This window comes from Arachis ipaensis, chromosome B10, assembly GCF_059453495.1.
Source record: "Arachis ipaensis isolate K30076 ecotype BB chromosome B10, ASM5945349v1, whole genome shotgun sequence".
Classification (NCBI taxonomy): Eukaryota; Viridiplantae; Streptophyta; class Magnoliopsida; order Fabales; family Fabaceae; genus Arachis; species Arachis ipaensis.
Genome location: NC_142435.1, coordinates 1,698,311 through 1,724,945, shown reverse-complemented (window position 1 = coordinate 1,724,945; position 26,635 = coordinate 1,698,311). Strand labels below are relative to the sequence as shown.

General features: G+C 31.6%; 2 protein-coding genes and 1 pseudogene across 2 annotated transcripts; 1 reads left to right on the top strand and 2 right to left on the bottom strand.

Annotated features, from left to right (window-relative positions):
* Positions 1 to 9,379: 9,379 nt before the first annotated feature.
* On the bottom strand, positions 9,380 to 11,273 carry LOC107622563 (uncharacterized; annotated as a pseudogene).
* Positions 11,274 to 12,546: 1,273 nt separating this feature from the next.
* On the top strand, positions 12,547 to 17,260 carry MNS3 (alpha-mannosidase 3). Its single transcript, XM_088503076.1, has 6 exons — positions 12,547 to 13,315; positions 13,817 to 14,775; positions 14,975 to 15,236; positions 16,035 to 16,232; positions 16,393 to 16,541; positions 16,638 to 17,260. Exons 1-6 carry the CDS (start codon positions 13,238 to 13,240, stop codon positions 16,885 to 16,887), a joined length of 1,896 nt encoding a protein of 631 aa, XP_088359202.1. The 5' UTR covers positions 12,547 to 13,237; the 3' UTR covers positions 16,888 to 17,260.
* On the bottom strand, positions 17,198 to 20,586 carry KAT2 (potassium channel KAT1-like protein). The gene is made up of 10 exons (XM_016324506.3): positions 20,057 to 20,586; positions 19,583 to 19,954; positions 19,442 to 19,499; positions 19,050 to 19,367; positions 18,729 to 18,968; positions 18,533 to 18,631; positions 18,420 to 18,452; positions 18,150 to 18,335; positions 17,556 to 18,075; positions 17,198 to 17,428 (listed from the first exon to the last, which is right to left on the bottom strand). The coding sequence occupies exons 1-10, from the start codon at positions 20,233 to 20,235 to the stop codon at positions 17,295 to 17,297; spliced, it is 2,139 nt and encodes a 712-aa protein (XP_016179992.1). The 5' UTR covers positions 20,236 to 20,586; the 3' UTR covers positions 17,198 to 17,294.
* Between the last annotated feature and the right edge of the window lie 6,049 nt (positions 20,587 to 26,635).

The following is a 26,635-nucleotide window of genomic DNA, read 5'->3' as shown; positions in this document are numbered from 1 at the left end:
GGGAAAGTGCGGTGGCGCTGCTTAATATTGGAGAAGAAGAAGAAGAAGAAGGGTTGGGGTAGTGGTTGTTATTGAAGGAGGAAGAAGAAGAAGAATGAAGAGTGATAAGGATGATGAGAAAGAATAAGAAAATGGTAGCCATGATGAGGATTGAGGATGAAACAAATTAAAAACGGAAATGGAAATGAGAGTCAGAGAATTAACAACGCCAATTCCAATGCTACTACTTCTCATACTACATATACTGTTACTCATTTTCATTAACTCAATACTTATTATTACTTACCTCCCAAAATATATTATTATCTAAAACTCTTCCAATATCAACTGTAATTAAACACTAAATTTCTACTTTAATTTACTCAAACAACGGATATATAAGTGAAAAACTACCACAATAAATTTAATATTATATTTACCAACATGTTAAGTATAAATAAAAAATCAACGATAAAATATATATTAAAATACAAAATACAAATTAAAAATTAATTAAATAACATATATATTTAATTATACAAATTAATATATCATGTAATAGGACCAAATTTTCATCATATTTTTATTTTGGGATCAATTTTTTAAAAATTATTAATAAACTAAATTATACGAAAAATAGCCACTAAATTATAATATATGTATAAAATATATATTAAAATATATAATTTATATTAATAAAGATATAATAATTAATTTATATTTGTATATAGGTGAAAAGTGAAAACTCAGGTGCAGTCGACTTTACGTGAAGTTGATAGTTGAGAGCTGTCAGATGATTTGACTGATTTGACCTATCAACTTCACGTGAAATCGACTGCACCTGAGTTTTCACCTTAAAAGTATTTTATAGCTGTAATAAATAAAGGGATAAATAAACAATGGTAAGTAACTTTGAAAATAGTTTAAGATTGGCCGAAAGCAATTTCAAAACATCTCCACCAAATACAGAAAATTACTTTCTGCTTGCACTTGAAATTGTCTTTATTCAGTTTTTTTGTGTCCCTTCCTAGCAGTTGTAGGTGTTAATTAGTTCTTAATTAGTTAAGACATTTTCTTAGATAAATTTTGTATGCTACTGAGGCCCGAGGGAAATGAAAACTTAATAGCAATAAGACTAAGGTGAATTTGATGCTGTTGGTGTTTTATTTGTCACTATCCCTTTTTATTATAGGCTGCTACCAAACCAACTTGTACAGTTTGCATTTATAGATATTAACCATTGAGATAAGGTGGCAGCCTGGCTACCTTTGATTTCTGCGTTTATTTTCTTGATTTCTCTAAAACATACATACAAAGAGGATCTAAGAAGCATACCCGTAGAAGTTATTATAAGAAATTAATAGAGTCATACTTATTATCATTGTTGATATTTAGTAGATGAATAACATAAATTATTTTTATTTATATCCAACTACTACTACCGCTTCAATATTTTCTTTTGAACTATATTATCATCTTTTTTCTCCCTCTTCAAAATGTATAACTTTTCTGCATGACAAGAATTTTCAATCTCATTCCACGTTTTTTAAATTTATTAAGTTTCTTCTGACATTCCAGTTTAGGCTAATATGTTGTAATTTTTTATTCAACAGTCAATATTATGTACCAATATATTTCATTGAAGAATTTGTTACACCTTAGCATATAGACATTATGAAAAATATTATATACACCCAAAAAATCAGCCATTAAAAATTTAAAAATATTATTAGAGGAGTCAATAATATATGTAATATTAAAATAAAATTTATATAAATAAATTATATAATATAAAATACATTACAAATATATATACTTTTTTAAGAAGAGATAAATATGACAAGAGAAAATAAATTAAATTTCAATTCAATTTATATCTATTAAAAATATTTAATATTAACAACGAAAACATAAGGTAACTTATATAAAAATAAAAAAGTAAAAAAACTAAGGTTAAATACCAATTTTATAATAAGAATAGCGAAAAATAAAAAGTGATAGACTTTATATAAAGAAATAAAACAAAATTTAATACCTCAATTATAATTATTAAAAAAATAATATTAACCAGGAATTCTATAACTTATAAAGACGGAAGATTATGAAAAGATAAAAATATAATAAAAATTCTAAAGTAAAATATAAAAATATAAAAGGTTAGGCCACTTAGAAAAAAAAATCTTATGTAACAAAATAAAGTAAATAAAATCAAATCTTCAAAAATGATTGTAGAATTATTTTAATTTCTCTTTTAATAATAGATTATAAATAGATAGATGATATATATGTATTGTTAAATTTATTTTTAATATATTTTCTATAACTCAATATGTATTTTACATTAATAATTCATTTGATGACTGATTTTTTTGTATTAATCTAAAATAATTTTAGCGGTGATGTTATACATATAAGCATTTTTATAATTAAATCCAATTAAGTTGGCATAAGCTCAACAAAAATTTTATGTACGCATATATCATGCGTTTTTTTTTTCTCTAGGCTTCTTCAGCATAGAAATTATTTGTGTGAATGTGTTTTGTTAGTTAGATGTGTTAACATTTTAAACATGTGGTCCTTAAAAAATTTTTTATTGTATACCAAAATTTATGCTATACATATTTTATTAATTAGGTTTCAATATTATGAATATATAGTCCTTAAAATTTTTTATATTGTGTACTAAAATTTTAATATTATGCCTATTTTGTTATTTGGTATCAATATTTTAAATATGTGATTTTTAAAAATTTTTGGTGCTATGTATTAAAATATTTATATTATGTACTAAAATTTCTGAATATATATAGAGAAAAAAAAGAAAAATATTATGAAAATAATGATAATTAAAGGAGACAAAAAAAAAAAGAAAGAAAAGAGAAAAGAAAGAGAAAAAATCAAATAAAAGATGATAACTTCACACTGTTAGGGTCGGGACCAATCTTCATTGGGGCAATGGGGTAATGCCCCCAATCCTAAATATTTTACATAAAAATTAGAGAGGTTTGCAGTGTAGTTTGGATCTATTTTAAGTTAAAAATTTATTCGATCTAAATTTTATTAATTTTATTTGTGGTACGGTTTGAATTAGATATTTTTTTTAAAAAAATTCGATTCGATCCAATACAATTTCAAACGATTTACATTAGATTGGATTTACGGTTTTATAAATTAAAAAAATTAATATATATAATAAGTCTCAACATCAAATTTTAAATAACCAACAACGACGACATAATAAGTCTCAACAATATCTTAAAAACCAACAATAACATAATAATAAAAATAAAATTATAAATTAATTAAAATAAATAAATAAATAACATTTTGAACATAAAATATTTATTAAATAATAATAATACTTTTTTTTTACCAAAGATAGAAGACTCGAACCCGCAACTTCTTGATTGAGTATGGGGAGACTATGCCATTGAGATATAACTCATTGGCTAAATAATAATAATACTTGAATAATATAAAAATATATAACAAATTGAACATGTTATAAGTATAATTGTAAATGTAATAACAAAATAATAACATTATAACACATTGTGTGATTTGAATTGGATTGGATCGATTATAAAAAGTAAATTCAAAATTCGATTCATCCAACTGTTTGTAAGAAATAAAATCCAATTAAATCTAAATTAGTGCAATTTTAATCGATTTTCGATTTAATTAAATCGGTTTAGATTTTAATAGCCCTAATAAAAATGCTATTACCACTTGTTTTAAATGTATACGTATTGTTGAGTTGATTTTCATTATTTTGTAACAGAAATGTTTGGTAACCAAAGAAAATCAGTCATAACTTGCTTTATTTAGCATTCATTAATTGTTACGACAATTAATTAATGTTAAATAAGGCAAGTTCTGAGTGTTTTTTTGTCTACCTAGCATTACCCATTTTGTAATATTGTAAGTCTTGCAAAATCTTCTACGAGTATAATTATGAGTTCAATTCTTACTATAATCATCTCTTTTCTGTTTTTTTTCAATATTATCTATTTTTATTTTTTTATTTTTATTTGTTTATATATTTATTTCATATCATAATTATATATATATATATATATATAAGTTTTATTAAAATAAGTCTATTTTTAATATTCTATCTCATTGTTAAAATATATTACATAATAAAATAAGTAGTATCATAGAATCAAATAAAAAAAATATTGTTAGATTTTAAACAATTTTATAATTATGAATTTATAATGATTGAAAAATAAAAAGAAATTGACAAATTTAGTTTAGGAAAAACTACCAAAAGTACCCATGAAGTTTACGAACGCTGACAAAAGTACTCATACACTAAGGAAATTAACGCTGTACCCATGAAAGATGAGTTCCGTATGACAAAAGTATCCAAATCTTAATTTTTTGTTGATTTTTTAATAAAATTTCTAAACTACCCTGCGCTCAACCTCCACTCACTTACTTTTTCAACCTTTCATAACTCAATTTGCACCAACTGTTGCCATGGAGTCCAAAACTACTCCTACAACAAACCAGACCGAAATCAATGGTAGTGGTGATGGTGGTAGAGGATCGGACCTCAACCGATTCACTCATAAGTTTATAATCCATACCCAAACCAAATTAATCAAACACCAAAAAATACTCAAAACATAAAAATTTTCAAATCTATTCATCCAATTTCAATTCACTTTAGCAAAACTAGAAATAGAAAAAGTCATCAACCATAAAAAATCAACAAATCCATTCATCCAATTTGAAATTTATTTCAGCAAAAATCAAAAGTAGAAGTAGCCATCAATTGGATCTTCTGTAAATCAATCTCAGCCTTCATAAAAAATAGAAGCAGATTTAAAAAAATAGAACAGTATCATTTTAGTAGTAACTAAATCAATTTCTGAAAAGAAGAAAAATAAAATAAAATGTTTTAAAAAAAGAAATACATTTTTCTTCGCCGGCCGACTGTAATATCGTCAATGGCAGAACCTCCATCCACAGTGCCACCTCCCTTTCTTCTCTGATTTTTCTTTACCGAACCCGCTTTTGCATGCAAAAGTACCACGACTCCTCTCTCTTCTCAGGTGTGCAACAACGGTGTTCTCCTCGGCTGCAACAGACGCGCCACGGCAGCATTCTCCTCAGGTTGGGTCACAGGTGTGCGATGAAGGTGTTGTAGTCACCTTAATAGTGAGAGTGAGAAGCAGTGAGAGGGGAAGAGATTGGCGGTAATAGAGTAGGTGAGTGGTGGCCGACAATGAGGAGGTAGGAGGAGAGTTTCTGTGACTCTGTGAGGATTTTTGAGGGATAAGTGAGGAGAGAGGAAGAAGAGAAAAGAGGGAGTGACGGTAGAATAGGGTTAAGGTGGGGTAGTTTAGGAATTTTATTAAAAAATCAACAAAAAATTAGGATTTGGATACTTTTGTCATACAGAACCCATCTTTCATGGGTACAACGTTAATTTCCTTAGTTTATGGGTACTTTTGTCACCGTTCATAAACTTCATGGGTACTTTTGGTAGTTTTTCCTTTAGTTTAAATATAAACACTTTGATATAATTGATGCACTTAGTTATATATTTGGTCCTCTATACTGTATTATATATATGTTGATAAAATTTAAGAAAATTAAATTATAATAAATAATTATTATCATAATAATTAATATTTATTTTTCTAAGTAAACATATTATGTTATTAAATTAATTATGGATATAAAATATATATTTACATATAAAATATATATTAAAAATAAATTAAACAATAATATATATATTTATATATAAATCTATAGTTGATTTTTTTTTGTGACTAATGGTTAAATTTTTTGTTGGGTAGATAGTAGATACCATTTTATTTTTCTCTAAATAAATAATCCATAATGTAAAATTAGTAATTACTTTACGCGAAAAATTAATAGTAAAACATTATTGATCAAAAATAAAACAAGGCGAGAGGATGAACGAAGATCTAACTTTCTACACAAACATCAAATCCTCAATTCAAACAAACAACTAAGAATCGACAAAAAAAAAAAAAAAAACAAACAATTAAGAGGTTATATTGATATATTCAAACAATTTTATCTTGAAAAGTATTATCTCCTTTTGATTTAATTAATTCTTTGTTGATCATTTCATCCAAGATATAAATAGTCTAATCCTTTTGATCTTGCACCATGCCATCACCCATAGATTAACGAAATATATTATAGTAATATATAGTTATTCCCGCTCAATATAAAAGATGAGGCCATCAACATCTAGAATATCATCAATTGAGACAAACCCAACCACTTGGTGGAACCCTCCAAGTACACCATATTGGAACCTTGGACTCCTGAGTTTGGAACAACATTAGATACAAAATCTGATTTCAGATCGTTTTCCAGTTCTTGTTTCCTGAACTCAAATTCCTCTGCTTCTGCTAACTGGTTCCTCTCTAACCATTCTATTGCCTCCTCAATTTTCTTCTCTAGATTCTTCAATTTTTACTTCATTTCATATGCATAGTTTTCAAGCGAGTTCTTTGCCTTCTCCTTCTTCTTTACTTCCTCATCATCTTCCTTAAACTTCTCTGTATCTCTCACCATTCTCTTCAACTCTTCTGGTCTCAACCTTCCATTCCTGTGGTTGATCTTGATCGTTTTCTTCACCCTCGAACTTTTGTCTTCAGCCGTGACCTCAAGAATGCCATCGATGTTTACATCGAAGCAAACATTGATCTGTGAGGTTCCTCTTGGTGCTTGGAGCTCAAGCTTCCGAGAAAGACATTATCCTTTGTTTTTGGTTCTTCTCTTTCGAACACTTTGATCATAACACTGCATTTTCTTTTTTTTTTTCATTTTTGATTTGCATTAATGGCTACATTTTGTCTTTTTTTGTTGTTTTTTTTATAAATAATTAAAAAAATAAATAAATGAAGATGAAAAACATATAAAAATGTTATATTAAATTTAAGAGATTAAGAAATGAAGAATAGTAAGAGTCTTAATATGTATAAGTTGCAGAATTTGAATATTTGTAATTGAAATTTTTTATAATTATTATTATTATGACACTTTTAATGTATGTTTATTGCATTTAATTAGTATTTTATGTTTTAATTGAATAATAATAAATAAGAGTTTTTTGTTTTAATTTTTTTAAAATATTTTACTAAATAGTGATTGGTTGATTTTTTATCTTTTGCTAAGTTATTAGAATTGTTGATATGGCATCATTAGCAAAGAAGAGAGAGTTGATATCTGTTTTTATATATTATAAATAAATGGTTATTGAAAAAATAATTTGACAAATTTTTTTTATTTAATGTTAGATTTTCAGAAATCAAGAATACACCAAAGAGATCATGGTATGATGTTCCATACGTTCAAGTAAGGATCAGATAATACATTTCATGAAACATTTTCGCAGACAAGATACTATGGTAACCCAGTATTTGTCAGATGTAATCATCGGTTCAGTCAGTTGAAATTAACAGATTCTGCTCACACTAAACCTCCTTCAAACACTTTGATCATAACACTGCTTTGATCCTCATATGAAGGATAAAAAACCCTCTCTTTTTTGGTGGGAATCATGGTGTTCTTAGGAATCAAAACCGACATGGCTCCACCGGAAGCTTCAATTCCAAGGGTTAGCAGCAACATCTCAAGCAACAAGAGCTCCTTCCACGTTCTTGTCTCTTTCACCACTCAATTTGGTTTAGATTTATATATTTTGTGTATGTACCCAAACTAAACCAAACCGATTAAAAACGGATTAGTTTGGTTTGGGTACCCGATAACTTTAAATATAAACACTTTGATATAATCTATGTACTTAGTTATATATTTGGTCCTGTATCCTGTATTATATGTCGATAAAATTTAAGAAAATTAAATTATAATAAATAATTATTATCATAATAATTAGTATTTATTTTTCTAAGTAAACATGCTATATATGTTATTAAATTAATTATGGATATAAAATATATATTAAAAATAAATTAAATAATAATATATATTTATATATAAATCTATAGTTGATCTTTTTTTGACTAATGGTTGATTTTTTGTTGTGTAGATAGTAGATACCATTTTGTTTTTCCCTAAATAAATAATCTATAATGTAAAATTAGTAATTACTTTACGCGAAAAATTAATAGTAAAACATTGTTGATAAAAAATAAAACAAGGCGAGAGGATGAACGAAGATCTAACTTTCTACACAAATATCAAATTCTCAATTTTATCTTGAAAAGTATTATCTCCTTTTGATTTAATCCTTTGTTAATCATTTCATCCAAGATATAAATAACCTTATTTATCGACCCATAGATTAACGAAATATATTATAGTATATAGTTATTCCCGCTCAATATAAAAGACGAGACCATCAATATATAGAATATCATCATGTTTATTATACATTGAACTTCAACTCATCTAAGATACATTTTTATTAGCCAACGAGTAATAGTTCAAATGGCATAGTCTCCCCATACTCAATTAAGAAGTTGCGGGTTCGAGTTTCCTATCTTTGGTAAAAAAAAAAGATACATTTTTATTATATATATTTGGTTTTGGTTGAAATACATGCATTTCATATTTTTGACCAATTTCTAGAAGCTAAAGATTTCATGAAAGATTCGGACACAATGCGAAATAAAAAAAAATATTTACAACAAATCGTTTTCAGCAACAGTAATATTAATACTATAGGAAGGTTTATGGCTAATCCCCAATTATATATAAATTGATTCTAACATTTGTAAACTTTATGCACCACCAACCTTATTAGTAGTTGACATCGAATTACTTTTTGTAGCAATTGAATAGTCAAGTCTAACCCTTTAATTCTCTGGATTTATAAATAAATATTGAAAAGAAAATATAGTTACTTATTATTTTCTTTGTTCATCACTTTGAATTTGGTAGTTCGATGTCTTGTTGACCAAATCGATGCAACTTTTGATTTTGGGACTTTGATCGAATTATATAGTTTAGCCGTCAAAATTTAACATATACACAAATTTAAAAAGGTTTATCTGCATAAAATTTGAGGATACCGAAACTTATTAGGAAATTTTTGGTTAAAAATGAATCAAATGCCCTATTATCCTTAACTTAAATAACTAAATTTTTTTAAAAGTTTAAATAAGTTTTTACTCCTTATAAAATACATATTTATTTTCCTGTAATATTTTCTATGGTTTTGGTTTTTAATGTTATTAAATGAAAATACGTTCTGTTATAATATAAAGTAATTTTAAATTATTTAACATAATATCTTCTAATAGAATTATTTAATCTAAATTTAAAAATATATTAGCAAATACTATATTAAATACAAATATTCTTATATCATAAGTTTTAACTTGTTCCATAAAATTCCATATGAATAAAGCTTAAAACGAAGCAGATGACTAGAGTAAAGTAATGCATAACCTTCTCAAGAAGGAAAATTTTGCTGTGGCCAATTTGAAAACAAAAAGCAGCATGGAAGTCTCATCAAATCCTCAATTCAAATATAGAACTAAGAGGTTTTATTGATATATTCAAACAATTTTCTGCATAAATTCTTGAAAAACATTCTCTCCTTTGTGCGTAGAGAGGTAATCTACAAGCAACTCCATGGTTGTAGCATTTGCTGCAAAACCTTTGTCTTTCATAATCTGAAAATATTTTATTGACTTCAGAGGCCAGAGCAGCATTTCGTCGTAGTAATCCTTGGATGAAGACATTATACGTGCAGCTATCTGGCAAGCAGCCATGCTCTTCCATATTCATCAGCAACTCTTCAGCATCAATCAGAAGTCCTTCCCTACATAGACCTTGGTTTCAAGCCTTTTGCTGGAAGATAAGAGAAGAGTTCACACGCATCATTCAGTTTTCCAGCACGGCACATCCCATCGAGCACCACATTGTAAATTTCAATATTAAGATCCAAATTATTCTTCTCAATTTCTCGAAATAATGATATTGCATCCGAAGACAAGTGACATTTGAATAGGCCATCCAATATAGTGGCACAGCTCGATAGATTAGGATATTGACCAAATTTGTGCATTGTAAAAAACAATTCTTTAGCAGCTAACGGTTTACCCACTTTGGATAAGAGTATTCCAAGTCACAACATCCAGCTTTAAACCTTTATTGATCATTTCATCCAAGAGATAAATAGCCTTATTAATCCTTTTGATCTTGCACCACCCATGGATTAATGAGGCATAAGTGTTAACGTTTGGTAGGCATCCCTTGTGAACCATCAAATCAAATACTTTCATGGCCTCCTCCATTTGATTTTGGAAACAATAACCAGCAATCATTGAGTGATAGGTGACAACGTTAGGCTCTTCTCCCATTCGAACCATTTGACCAAGTATGGCTCTAGGCTCTAGCACTTGAAATCTTTCCCTCTTTACAAAGAGCATCCATTAAAATAGTAAAAGTATGTGTATCCGGCATAATTCCCTTTTGCTTTCTCTCGCTCAGTAAAGATGCAGCCTCCTGCCATCTGCTGAAAGTACACAGCCCTTGAATCAAGCAATTGTAAGTGATAGTACTGGGTTGTATACCTTTCGTTGTCATTTCGGAGAATAGACTCAGAGCCTCAGATACCAGCCCATCCTTGCAAAGACTATCCACAATTGCGTTATAACCTGCAACATCAACACTTGGTTTGCAGTTTCTTGTTTCCGTCTTCCTTAGAATGGCAATGGCAGCAGGGGTGTTGCCCATCTTGCACAATCCATTTATAATTGTTCCAATCGTGTGGGCGTCGGGTTGATATCCCATGTTATTCATGTGGTCAACAATCCAAATAGCATAATCCACATTGCCTTCAATACAAAGACCATTAACAATGGTGGTAAATGTGACCACATTGGGCTCCAAACCGATTTTGAACATCATCCCCACCCCACCACAGAGAAGGCAAAGGGAGTGTGATTCAAACTGCACAGACAATTGACAACAATATTGAGTGTACAGATATTAGATTTGAGTTCTAAGGAGAAAAAGTGTTTGATTAACGAAATGGCAGCTGTGTAATGCTTCATCTTAACAATAGAGCTAAACAATAAATTAAAGTCCTTCACAGATGGCAAAGGGTTTACGGAAACCATCTTGTGAAAGAGATGCAAAGCAGAATCAAGGTTTTGGAGATTCCTAATAGAATATAGGAGATGGGGTCTGTCTTTGATGGCATCAATATCAGTGGTATAAGAGAGAGTAATGGGAAAAAGGAAGGGGTTGGGATGAGAAAGAGTACCAAATTGAGATTGGTGCCGAAAGAAGCGCAGAGAAGCTGTTGTTGATGAACGCAACATCAATGATGAGTGAGCACAGCAGCTACACTTGCCGCAAGGGTATGAAATTCAATTGAGTCTTGTGAGCATAGCTTGACATCCACCGCTGAGTCCACTTCAATCTTCACATTCAGCTTTACGCTCATCACTCAGTTAAACAATTCACAACCCTAATATGATTTCTTTTGGAAAAATAAAATCCCGTTCAAGAAGGAAACCATAGCTGTAAGTAATTGAGAATATTTGTCAAACTCAGCACCAAGACATATAACAAGTATACATATAGAGCAATACCAAACAATCCAATTCTCAATTCCATGAATCATAAACAAAAGGGTGTCTAAAATATCCACAAAATCAATCAAATTCAGCATTAAAAAATATCAAAAACCAAATTTTGCAGTTAAACAAAATAAAGTAAAGATGGGATTCATACTCAAATTCCCCTTAATCTTAAACCATGTCTCAGCACATACTTTGTGAGCAGCAACAAAATCATCTTTACAAGCACAACCCAATTCAATTGAAACACCAGACTCAGAACTATCACTCTCCAAACCTATGTGACAAATTCTACAATCCCTCTCCACTTTGTGATTAGTATTATTATTAATATTATTAATAATATTAACATTGCCAACTAATAAATGGATATTGAAGCTTTAAACTTTATTTAACAACAAGCTGTAACATGGCTCAAATAACAAATTAACCAATTTAATTAATACACAACTCCAAACACAGCAAGTAATCTGCTTCATACACTCCTCAAAAGCAGTCCCAAATCATTTGCAATAACAGTGAACTATGCTTCATAAACTACTCAAATTATCAAAATCAGAAACATGAAACACACTATTTAGAATCTACAGAGGCATACCAATTTCAAGAAATGCATAATTGGCGCAATTTATCAAGCATGGCAAAGCTAAGTTCTCAAAGAAAAATTTTAATTGAACACAAAAACACAGCACAACGGTCGACAGAGCACAACAGTGAAGAAGACATAAAACAGGCATACCCCACGTGCAACACTTAGTTTCAAAGGATTCAAACCCCATCACCTTCTGCAGATGAATTATCAGAATCATTACCAATGGAGTAATTTACAGTAAAAACAGCAAGATTCACAGATTAATTAACACTTATTCAACAATTATTCAACCCATAACAAGTCCACAGATTAACTAACAACAATTATTCAACAATTATTATTAAAAAAAATACCTAGAAGCTAGAAACCCTAGAACAGAGCAGAGCAGATCCTAAGCAAGAGGGAGACAAGGGCACGACCAAAGGGATGACAGGTGGAACAGAGATAGCGCCGGCGACGATGGAACAGAGCTGCGCGACGGTGCTTTCAAAGCTGAAACAGTAGCTGCAGGATGGTAGAACAGAGCTGCACGATAACGACGGTGGCTTCGAAGCTCGTTTCGGCGACGGCGGCGGGAGCTGGACAGAGGTGAGGGAGTGAGATCGATGACGGTGAGAGGAAGGAGGAGCTCGACGGTGATGGAAGGGATTGGTTCGCGTGAGCTAAGGTTGCTGGGTTGGGTAATTGGCTAGGGCATCTCAGCATCAAAACCGGTTTCCGGCCGGTTTGACGGTCCAATGTCGGTTTTTCAAATCTCCGGTTTCAACGTCTGTCCGAACCGTTCTTCCCTTCGGTTCGAATCGGTTTTCAGAACCTTGGATCTAACCATTTTTCCTCCCATTTAATCACTCTTGGTTCAGCTGAAAGTTGAAAGTTGAAACAGTGAACGAGTGATTGCAACTATCAATTTTGCCGCACAACTAAAACAACAGCTCTATCTCTCTGTCTCTGTTGCTGTGCGCTGCTTCAGCGATGAATAACTTAATCCTACGCAATCCAATTCCAACCTGACTTTGTCTTTTGCAGTTTGCTCACTTCTCTTCTCTCTTAATTTCTGCATTTCGAAATTCGGATCCAATTGATTGCTATATTGTGATCTAGCAGCACCAGCATGTCCAACTCTCTACCCTACTCCAAGAAAGATGTTGACTACGATAACGCCAAGTTTCGCCACCGCTCTTTCTCAAAGGTATTCCCTTTTTTCCTCTCAGCTCTCAATTCAATCCATTTTATGTCCAAGTCAACCCCCAATTTTAATTGTTTATTGATTGCATCATCAGATTGTAGATTTGTTCTAATCTTGTTTCTGGGTAGATGGGAAACTGTGATTTCAGATCAAAGCTAAGTCTTTTTATTTTTGGGAACCATTTTTTTTTTCCTGAAATATGATGCTATCTGTTGTAATTAGGGCCTTGAGTGATAGGAATCCTTGCGTTGGTGGGTGGATAGAGAGTTAAACTGTTCCAATAAGAAAAACTGGTTATTCTTACCTGTGTTAGTAAGATAGTGGAGAATTTAGTTGTATCTTGATCACTGCACTGATGTTCTGTATATGAGGAATTTTGGTCTTGAGACATAAAAGGTATCGAGAGAGGAAAAACTAGTTATTCTTACCTGTCTTTTACTAAAATGTGAAAAAAAAAAAAGGAAAAAGAAAAGCACACTTATTTATCGTGTCTTGATTTTCCAGGTCATTACTCAGAGCTTTCTCACCAGTAACCGAAAGCGGGATTGTTTTAGCTGTAGTACTGGAAAGTTTTTGCTTCTGTTACTGATCTTTGGTGTAGCATATCTTATGCTGACACATACAAGTCCTGGTGACGTAGTTTCTAAGGATCAAACAATAGGAAATAGAAACAGGGAAGGTATCAGTATTACTAATGGTGCTGGTAGATTGAAGAAGTTATGGAGACGGGCTCCAAGGCTTCCTCCTCGGTTACCACCTGATGCTAAAGGGACTAATAATGGTATTGGTCATGCAACTGAAAATCGAGATGCCAGAACAATGTGGATTACCAGGAAACAAAAGGTCAAAGATGCTTTTATTCATGCTTGGTCTGGCTACAAAAAATATGCAATGGGTCACGATGAACTTATGCCACTGAGCCACCATGGAACTGATGGATTAGGGGGATTAGGTGCTACAGTAGTGGATGCTCTTGATACAGCTATGATAATGGGCATTGATGAAGTTGTTGCCGAAGCAGGAACCTGGATTGAAGAAAACCTTTCTGATAGAATTAGCAAAAAGGGCCAAGTAAATTTATTTGAAACCACAATACGGGTTCTGGGTGGCCTATTAAGTGCATACCATCTAAGTGGTGGGGAAAAGGGAATGAACATAACTCATGCAGGACCTAAACCTGCTGTTTATCTAGAAACTGCTAAGAATTTGGCTGACCGTCTGCTATCTGCTTTTACAGCCAGTCCAACAGCAATTCCATTTAGTGATGTTATTTTGCATGACTCTTCAGGCCGTGCAGCTCCTGGTGGATTGAGTAGCACAGCAGAAGTTTCCACTTTACAGCTAGAGTTTAATTATCTCAGTTCTGTATCTGGTGATCAGAAATATAGTTTGGAGGCAATGAAAGTCATGGATCACATAAAGACTCTTCCAAAGACTGAAGGACTAGTTCCCATCTATATTAGGTAAGGAATCTCGTATGATTTAATTGGAGTATTCAGCCATCAGTTTTAACTTGGGGTCATTTTTGATAAATCTTTAAAACTGTCTTGTGCTCAATTAATCGATTGCTTAATCAACTTTTTCACTCACTATCATGCTGATGCTCAGATGCTAGTATGTTGTCCTGCATTTTCTTATTATATTTCTCATATGTAAATGCAGCCCTCATTCTGGTCAATTCAGTGGAGAAAATTACAGATTGGGATCCCGTGGTGACAGTTACTATGAGTACTTACTTAAAGTTTGGCTTCAGAGTGGAGCTAGCAGAGATAGTAATACATCGTATCTATATGATATGTATAAGGAAGCAATGAACGGCGTTAGACATCTTCTTGTTCGGAAAACAATTCCAAATGGATTAGTTTTTATTGGCGAATTGCCGTATGGATTAAATGGTGATTTCAGCCCAAAAATGGATCATCTGGTATGCTGTACCTCCTAATTATGAATCTTGGCATTGCATGAAATCTTTTTAGCAAGTTAGTTGCTTGAAAATTCCATTCAGTAGAAACAGTGCCAATTTGTTGAGTTATTGGGCTAAATGTCGGCCAATGAACCAGCTATTTAGATGACACTGATGAAATATAGATTGACTTCTATTAAATGTTATTGATTTGTAATTGGTGGACTTGAGGTGTCAAATTCATTTCTCCCCCTCTGGAGTTATGATATGCCCATCCTGTGGTACTCTAAGTTATCAAACAAAATTAGACAGTCAATGCCCTTGCACTTTGCCTTTATCTAGCATACACAGTATATTAAATGCCTGCTTCATGCTAAGATATGCTTTTTTGTGTCCTTGGTAAAATTTGTTCCACAAACAACTTAAATTTCTGCCGAGTTTGTTTTATGTACAAGGAACAGTATTTGTTTCAAGTACTTCCGTATAGGCATTCCTGTTTTCACATCTGTCAGATGATGATTTCATAATTGTCGAACGAATTTGAATAAAGAAAAATGAGCCTATGTAGTAGTGTTACATAAGAATTCTAGGAAATTAGATGGTCACAACCGTGATTGGCTGAACTGTGCGATATTGTGATTGGTCCAAGATATTGGCATTTACATTAGCAGTATTACTTAAGAGCCATAAGATAGGTTATTCTATGACTTTAATGCTCTTGAAAATGTCTTTCAGCCAAGCATTTTAACCAGTTGTAAATGAGTGTATGTGTTGACATTGTCCTAATAACGTTTATGTAAATTAATGCAACCAATCCAGGTGTGTTTCTTATCTGGTACTCTTGCACTGGGTGCCACCAAAGGCCTCACAAAAGAACAAGCAATGAAAAACAACATGCTTAACTTTGAAGATCTGGAGAATATGAAGCTTGCAGAAGATCTGGCTAAAACATGCTTTGAGATGTATGCAGTAACTTCTACTGGTCTGGCTCCTGAAATTGCTTACTTTCATACTGAGGTTTGTGAGACTATTGTGGCACTTTGAATTGTTTATTTGGTAAACCGTTCAAAAGTATATTCTGCTCTGCTCCCTGGGGCCGTATATGCATATTATTTGTTTTCTTGCATTATTATATAGCAAGAATGGAGACTTGACATGTAGCATCTGTTTTATATAGGAGTATTCTGAACAAGATCTTGATGGAGGGAATAAGAGCTCAGAATACGTGAATGACATTATAATAAAACCTGCTGATCGTCATAATCTCTTGAGACCTGAGACTGTGGAGTCATTGTTTGTTTTATACCGCATTACTGAAGATCCAAAGTATGATCCCCCTCCTTCTCTTATGTCTAAGGTTGATTTATATTTTCATTTGTTGCGGTAATAATAATTTTCTTAAATATATATTTTGTCTTACAGATACCGCGAATGGGGTTGGCAAATCTTTGAAGCTTTTGAGAAATACACAAAGGTCGATACTGGTGGTTATTGTTCTCTGGATGACGTAACTAGTATTCCTCCGCATAAAAGAGACAAAATGGAGACTTTCTTTCTAGGAGAAACACTCAAGTACTTATACTTGCTTTTTTCGGACAGCTCTCTCATTCCATTGGATAAGTTCGTCTTTAACACGGAGGCACATCCTATACCGATCAAGTTGAAGAGTTAAGTTTTATTTGTCAATAGCATTCATTAGGCAGAGTTTTCAGAAATCCAGACTGCGGCAACGCAAAAGTGAGATGATTCGTTTAAGGTTACCCAGGCATCTCTTTTGGCTGAGCGAGAGCACTTCTGGTTGTAAAGGCATTCATTACTGCGAAATACTGTTTGATTGAATCGTGAAGTACATTGGCAAACACATTACAGGGACAGTCACTTGATTATATGACTTGGTTTTCTTGGACTAGTAACTACCCCTATCTTAAATTATTAAATGAGATTGTAAAGTTTTGTTTCCACCATCATAAACAAAGAGCCTATGTTGTAATTGAATTGTATCATTTTTTCCAATTTGATTATGACATTACATTAGCTTTCCTAAAGGTACAACCTACCATTGCTTGTGCACTGCTAATATCATAATGTCAAATTTTCACTATCACTACAAAGAAAGAAGAGATGATCCCCATCTCTAATGACGTTTGTGTCGTCTATCTCTGCATTCTTTTCATTAATTACTTTTGTAGGTTTCAAGCCTCCAAATTTTTCACCTGCAGTTTTCCAAGTTAATAGTTATAACGTTGTATTGAGAATATTGCATTACTGATTTATGAATGTAACAAAAGAAACTGAAAAGCAGAAGGCAGCTATAATAGGTTGATAATTAAATATACTTACCAGCAATGTTGAGCAGCTCTTCCAATGATTCAGGAAGGATGATCAACTTTCCGTACTGTCCCTGTGGGTTAGTTTTGCACCCGCTTAGCAAGTGGATTGTGACTCTCTTCTTCATGAACCCAGAAGCATCTTTACTTTTGTTCATGGTTGAGTCATTCCTATCAAGGTTAAGTATTTCTGGCTCCACAACCTGTATTCTATATTCTCCTGAAGATTTCATCTCTTTTTCACAAGTCACTATTTGGTCAGAGATGCTCTTGCTTTTGAGCTGTTGCACTGGAACTTTTGGGGTATTTGCATTTGCGTCTCTCTCAAGCAGAATTTCAACCATGTCTTGATCATCTCTTTTGCCATCTTCAGCACTGATTGAATGATGATCATCCTGCAAATTGGCCTCAGAAGCCGTACATGTGCGGGAAAATCTGCCTCTTTTGTTGCCTCCGTGAAGCAGTTTCTGAAGAAACAATCTAGGATCCGCACTCGGATATTCCAAGCCTGGCTCTTGATGCCCCTTTGACCTCTGTCAAGCAATGATTGAACGTTGTAATAGCAGGGAGAGGGATATGCCAAATGCCATAAATGAATTGTAATTACCATGAAGAGGTTATCCGTTATGATCTGTGCATCTCTGGGATTTGCATGCAAAACATTGGTGAGTGATGTTCTGTTGAGTCTTAGAATTTGAGAAAGCTCTGTGGTCCGAACTGTGAAAGGCTGAGGTACATGATATAATGCACCAATCTCACCAAACGTATCTACTGCAAATACTTTCCTAAAGAGCTGAAATGATAACAATTCATGTTCAGTTCTAATTTGATTGGGGGGAAACAAATGAAACACTAATGTTTGAATAGCATGACATACTTGTTCTTGGCCATCCACGTATTGAACAAGATCCTGCAACAATAGAAAAGCCTCAGTAAGCATTCTCTGACATGCGTGCACTCATAGCTTCATCGATTCTTTATGTAACTCACCACTGCCCCTGAAACCAGAACGTACAAGTCTGTAGATGATTCGGTTTGCAGTACCACATCTTCCCTGGGTGGGAAATACTCAGCTTCCATTTCTGAAACCTGTTATTTATTTATTTAAGGAGTTTGTTACTGTTGTGTGACAAAGCTGAAGAAGAAATTATTATTATTATTATTATTATTATTATTATCATATTACCAGTTGGAAAAGGAAGTCATGGGAGACTCCTTTGAAGAGGTAGACCCTTTGCACAACTGGAAAGAACAGATGGTGTGCAATGCTTGAACGAATCGCCCTTGGCAGATCATTCAGTGTTTCTTGCTGCTTCAATGCTTCTGTCTTGAACTTCAAGCATATGTGTGACAACATCTGATCCTGTATCCGTGGTGGAAGATGGTTTCTGGAAGCGAACTCAGTGGCTGCTCTCACTGTATCTCTCTGTGCCATTCAAACCAGAATTGATTGACTAGAACTGAATGAAAAGAAGAAGAAGAAGATTAGTGGAGAAGAGAAGCATACGAAGTTTCTGGTGCGGCTGGTCCAGTGAACAACTAGGTTGGTCATGTTTCCAATGATGTATGATGTTAAACCCAAGTTGAAGAGCATGTAGAAGATATCAAACAGCATCTCTCTGGTGTTCTCTGCATGCAAATCTCCATAGCCGGTGGTTGTAAGAGTGACAATGGACCAGTACATTGCAGTCACATATCTGTCCCAGAGGCTTTCTTCTTTGAAATCCGGGTACGTGGCGCCAATCCAGGTTCTCTTTGAATCCGGGTACTTATCTGCAATCAGATAGTTGAAGCAGCCGGCACAATGTACTGCGAACAATGTTACCTGAAACAGTGTGAAATGAATTGAGTTTGTTGAAGTGAAAGAAGGTAGAGATGAAGGATGGATGAATGGCTTACAGCAATAAGCTTTGTGCACCTTGTCCAGAAGTAGTTGAAGCGAATGTCCTTTTCGAGTCTGAAAGCAAAAAAGAATGAGGTGGAAGGAAGTATGAGGTGCAAGTAGAAGTAGTTGGTGTGGTAGAGACTAGAGAGGTGAACCTGGCAAAAAGAGAGCTGACTCGTCTGAGCCTCCATAATCGAAGCATGTTAAGGACTTTGAAACCAATCTCACTGCTGTGGTTTGTGAAGAGGAGGGTGATTGGCTGGAATGGTGCTGTGGAGCATACATCAAAGGCAAACCAGGTAGATATGTACCTGATTGCAATTTTCTTTGGATCATCAACCAGAAGATATGAGTGGCTGTCTAAGTAGGCCACGAAGAATGTGAGGACGATGTCAACTGCGAAGAAGCCATTCACTATGTTATCTATGATGAATAGCGTGTCTTGCTTGTAAGTCAGAAACGCGAACTCAAAGGGACAAATCCAGGCTGAGTAAACCACTAGAACAACCAGTAACATCTCCCAAGCCCTGCCATAATACATACATAACAACATACATCAAGCTAAGCTTTACTCTCGAATTGGATTGGATTGGATTGGAATGGAAGACATAAGGTACTGGAACAGGTACCTATAACGTGGGTCGAAAGGCGAAACTATGTATTTTCGAAGGCGAGTTTCCTGGTTTATTCTTGCTCCAAGAGATGGTAAGAGGTCATTGTTCAAGAAGCTGCTGTGTGAGAAACTTGGCATTTGGAATTCATCCATCCAGAACCTCTGGAAGAAGTTCTTGGCACAGGAAAGCGACATGTTTGTCAAGCAATTGATTGAGTCTTGAATGAAACCTTTTGGTTATATGCCCACATATTTATACTGACCCTGCCCTTTGTTGACTCTATGACTTATGATAATGCAAAGCAAACAAGGTAAAAACGTTGTAGCAAGTGGCAGACAAAGAGGGTTTTCTACAAATTTAAAGAAGCTGCAAATGATGTTTCTAGCTGCATATGAAATAGTAACATGTGTAGTGATTAGTGAAGCACGGGATATTGCAAATGGTTACTGTAAAGTTTGGATTTGAAGAGGGTGTTTGACACCTGGACCAATAAACATTCAAGTGATATGTTATCTATAAGCCACCTTGTAATGCAGTGGTTAGTTATTAAGTCAGTTGTTGTTAGTTGTTCTTCTCATCCAATAAATGAGCATGTGAAAGACATAGTCTGATATGTGAGTAGTAGTATAAATACAATGGTCCCGTGCGTATGAGTATCTTACAAGAATCTTTTCCAAGAGATAATGGATGCAAGAACTGAACCCCACTTGCTTTGGGGGGATACCATACAAAACAGAATTTTTTTTCCTTTCTTATAAAGCTCAAAATCCTGCACTGCATCTAATTTCCTCCACAATTACCAACTAATTTAAATAATAAAAGATGCTCATTGCAATCTTTGTTACTCACAAAACTATATAGTATATCATATGATTTTTCTTACCTCTATACTCTGTGGTCCATGTTCCAAGTTTCCTCCGCTAGCCTCAAGCTCAGGGCTCAGAGCAACACTTATTTGTCACTTAATTGTAGCAAATCACAAATCTTAGAACTTGTCTGGGTGAGCTTCTAAGAAAAGATCTTTTTTTGAGATATCTTTTTTTAAAAAATCTTATAGAAAAGTAAAGGTAATTTTATGTTTGGGTATCTCATGTAAAAAGATCTTTTTATGATCTTGTTTAAGTGAGCTTCTGAGAAAATATCTTTTTTCAAGTTATCTTTTTTTAAAAGATCTTATGGAAAAGTAAAAGTAATTTTATGTTCGGGTATTTCATGCAAAAAAATCTTTTTATTTATCAATTATGTTTTGGTATAACAATATAAAAATGCTTTTTTATTTATTTATTACATGAAAAATATTTTTTCTTTTTTTAAGAAAAAAAGATCTTTTAGAAAAAGATGTAAATTATATCTTCTCAAAAAAGATGTTTTTTTTTTCTAGTATTTTTACTTGTACTACTAGAAATTTATCAAACGCTAAAAAATAAAATAAAAAAAAAGATTTTTTTTATCAAAATAATGTTAAATTGATTTTTTTTTTGACATAATTTTTTTTTACCAAAGATAGGAGACTTGAACCCGCAATATTTTAATTGAATATGAGGAGATTATGCCATTTGAGTTATAACTCATTGGCTATTATCCGACATAATTTTAATTTCAATAAAGAGTTAAATTTAATAGAATATTAAAATGCATATTTTCTTTCTTTGGAAAAATTAGGTGGTAGTGGGGACCTTTTTCTTTTTGTCCTTGTTATTAATAATATCATAAGACAGAGTCGACAGTAAAAGAAGTAGTAGCATCGTAGTAGTGTCAATAATCATGCAACACCATTAATAATATATGGAAATGAAGTTTATGGATCAAAGTTTATAATTAAGAGGTGAGGTTAGTAGAAACATGAAACATGCAAGTTGAGGGTTGTCCATGGTAGCAGCAATAAGTTGCAAGAGTTGCCCCACTACCTATCGTGGAATGCATGGTATCCAGATAGATAGATAGATGAAGAACACACAGTTACAATTGTCCATGATCATCACGTGCTCACTGCTTTCATCTTCTTGAATAATTCATCAGATTAATTACCAAATTCTTGCAATTCATTTTGTGGTTAATAAGGAAAACCGTGGGGAACTCTTGATCATGGTTTGTTTCTAGTTTGGTAAGGACGTAGGGTTACCCTAATCATGATTCTCGTGAATATCACAACATTATGCAAAAGATAAAGTATTCAAAGGATGTTAACATTACACGGACTAATAAAATATTATTATTAGGGTTTTCTTAAAAATTCTTATAATAATTAGGCAGTGAAATATATCACCTGCCAACCCTTGGGTAATGTTGTATTTTTTTTAGGAAAAATATAGGTAACTAACAACATTTTTGAATAATGTATGAATAATGTGAATTAATAGGGTTAAGAGAGTAAATTAATCTTAAATTTAATTAGTAGCATTAAATTAGGGTGTAGTATATTTTTATTTGATTGGTGGTTGTTCATGTTGTTCAAGATGGTCATTGTTTACTAAGCACTCCAAGAAAAAGTGTAGGAAAATAATGAGAATACTAAACAATGTGAACAATAGATATATTAGATGTTCAATTTAATAGGTATGCAGATGATTATGTTAATTAATTATTCTTAAGTGGATAGTTATTTTTTTTATTTGATTTACTCATGCACAGTTAACAATGGCTGCAATTTACTAAGTGTGTAGATAATTATCTTAATGTTAAAATTTAAAAAATAATTTGAGAGTGGAGTATTTTCTTACTTTGTTGGGTCAATTTTAATATTCATTGTTCACATTATTTAAAAAAATTATTGTCTACCTAATAAAACCGTTTTTTTTTTTCGAAGTTTGTGGTTCAATTAGCTTATTATTCATCAAAAGTTGCCAACATTTAAAGCAAAAACCAAAAAGTGTAATGGGGCACGTGAATTTTGTGAAAATAAAAATGAAATAGAAGATCACAACTCATTAAGTTTCTGGTTGTTGGGTTGGTTGTGTTTTTTTAATCAAGTCAAACCCATTTTGTAATCAATTTCATGAACGAATATTCAAGGCTTCCCAAGAAACTTGCTTTTGGAAAAGTAAGAGAAATATCTGACTGTTTTATCGTTAAATAACTATTAAGAAACAATAATACCAAAAAGAAGATATAATTAAAGGCAAAAATTGCCACAAGACTAATGGAGTAATGGACTGTTTTCTCAAAGAAATGAAGATGGACTAATGCGTAGAAATTACTTTAATTTGTTCCTATATAAGAAAAGAAGCAGTAAGGTCAATAAGTTATAGCTCAAATGGCATAGTCTTCTCATATTCAATTAAGAGATTGTGAATTTGAGTCTCCTGTCTTTAGTTTAAAAAAAAAAAAAAAGAGTAAGCGCATAGGATCCAAATCCAATCCTTAATAAGCATTTGCCTTTGGTATCAATTGGGGCTCACTTACGTTGGTTCTTGAAAGTTGAAATGACACATAATTAGCATTTGCATATGGTATCAAATGGGGCTCACTATCAATGCAATTCGCCACGACCTCCCATTTCATATTTCAGTATATGATGCACTTCATTTGCTTAAAAAGGAATCCCGTTCCAGTTGAATGATTTTTTGATAGTTAAGTTCCATTATAATATAAGGTCCTATTTTAATATCACAGATAATATATAAGGCAGAGGTTATGTTCTTTTCACATAACATGCAAGTATGTAAAAGAATTAATTTATTAATTTTTTATTATTTGTTTTCCTATTTTTATTTACGTTAAATATTAGTATATATAAAAATTTAATACTATAATTATATAACAATTAAAGTTTTTTATAAGAGATAATCTTGAATGAGTAGAAATACATCATGATGGAACTAGAGAAATTTTGTCATCCACAAGTCTCAAATTCAAGTTTTGTTTGTCCAGAAGAGAAGTATATGATACATGAACTAACTTTAATATAATATTAATTAAAATCTGATGAATAAGATATTGATAGTTTTTTTTTTATTTTTAAATTTTATCAAATACAAATTGAATCCGTACAAAGTACAAACAATTTTCACTCACTAATAATAAACCATTCCGTTACGTTACCAACAGTATTTCTGTTAACTTCTACTAACTCTTGTTTATAACTGTATTTAATGGAAGTGTCTTTGTGAATGTGTCTAATAAAGGGTGTGTTTGGGGTTCACGTTGGAGAAGAGAGAAGCCCGTTTGAGTGTCTTGAACGTCCCACTTTTATGTTTGGCAATTTGTTAGAACTCTAAACCTAGAAGTGCTTTCACCTCTGAACGTACGTTCACGTGAAGCTAAAATTTCTTGCTTCTGCGTTCACATTGAGAAAGTTGATTATCGTTGGAGGAATTAAAGTGAAAAATTTATTCCTTTTCTACCAATCCTACCCTCCATTCTCTTCTATAAAAATGATGCAAGTAACCATAACTTTCACAGTAGTTCTTCGTTCATTTGTTGTGTATGTTCTTTGTTCTGAATATTTTTTTTCTATCAAAATTTTTCAGATCTTTTTCAATCACTGTCAAGATAAAAAATTTAATTGTTTTTTATTATTTTTAGTACTCTCTTTCATATTTTGATTTTTATATTTTTTATTGTATTTTTTTATTTATACGATAAATATTTTTATATTATTTTTTTAATATTTTGATGTTATTTTTTTAGTGCTCTATTATATTTTATTATACTTTTTTATTCATATGACAACTATTGTTGATATAAATTCTTATTTTTATTAATTTTTATTATTTTTTGTTTATATAAATTCCTTTTTTTCTATCCTTTATTGTACTATATTTATGTTATGTATAAAATTTTTTATTTTTTATTTTATTTTATTCATATCAATTTTATTTACTTCTTATTGTAATTTTTTTGTTCATATGATACATGTTGTTGGTTGTAATTATTATATACTATGTTTGATATGAAATTTTTTTTATTGTATTTTTTATTGTATTTTATTTTATTTTTTATTATATACTAAATATAAGTAACAAAAGAGTCATAAATAATAAAAATGTATATTCCAAAATAATATAAATTAAAGAGTAATAAAGTACTAAAAAGATTATAGAACATTTTTTTTTGTTTGACATTATAGAATGTATAGTACGTACTCTCTTTTATAATTTTATTTTTTATTGTATTTTTTTCTCAAAAGATAGATATTATTTTATTATTATAAAATAACAATATTTATTTATATGATAAATATTTTTATTATAAAATGAATTACTAAGATCTATTCAAATATCTAAAGTAAAATGATAGGATAATATAAAAAATTATTTAAATTGATGTCTCTTTTAGTAATTTTTTCTCTAAAAGTGATTTTGAGTAGCAAAATCCAAACAACATTTATTTTATTATAATCAATTTTAATATAAAGATTGCCAAACATAAATCACGTTAACACAAACTTACTTTTCATCAAAATCAAGTTTGCAAAATCAATTCTATGCAAACTCTCGTTTACAAACTGTAATCCAAACACACACAAAAATGTCTTTTTTATAACTGTCTCTAATAGAAATGTTTTTATAGATATATTTTCTAGATGTGTCTTTTTATACATGTGTTTAAAATATAATAATTAATTATTATTGGCAATAAGTTCGTAGATAATCTATTGGTACCTTATACTTTTCCAATAACAAATTAAGCAAACAATTACAATGAAATAATTAAGAAGAAGATAGAAACAAAGCTAGGAAGAAAAAAAGAATATTTGTCCTATAACGATTAGAAGACCTCTCTGGCTAGCAAACTACAAAAAAAAAAAAAAAAGAAAAAAAAAAGAGTAGTTTATGGTCCTGCAAATTGAAAGTAAGATGCTCATCATCAAAGTGGTCCTTATGCTTGCTATCTATGGTTCAGTAATAATTCTAAGTAATTAGCGATACCAAATTACAGGTTTCATTCCCAGCAAAACTATGACTAAACCCAAACTGGAGGATTTTGGATTTTAGGCCTTATTTCCAACGCCAGATGATGAATACGAGTTTTGTGGGCATTACCCGAAAATAATTAAAAAAAAAGGGTTAAAATAAAGTTTCGCGTATGTATATTTCGTATATTATTGTTCATATAATAGTAAACTTGTCCTTCACTGCATACTTGGGAACCTTACATGAAATTAAATAATCTTGCATGCATGCATGTAACTTTACTCCAATTTTATATTCAGGCGTTTTTTTTTTTTCGTTTCAATATCTTTCTTTATTATATATGAACTTGTTAGTTAAATTAAGTTGATCGAGTAACTAACTCATTCGTTGGTATTAAGTATTGAAATAGATTTTAATTTTATTTTGTGTATGTAATAAATCGGCAATCATTACAATAAAAAACAGTATAAAGTGAAAATTCAGTGTAGTCGACTTCACGTGAAATTGATAGCTGAGAGCCGTTAGATGAAAATTTAGTAAAATCAGTTAAATCATCTAATAGCTCTCAGTTATCAACTTCACGTAAAGTCGACTGTATGCATCTGAATTTTGTAATGCATGATTTTAAACCGTTACAAAACAATTACGAGCATTATGAAAACCACCATCTTTTAAGATGCAAAGAAATATATTTACAGTGGTTTCAGCAACTGCTGATATAAGTGTCACTATTTTTTTA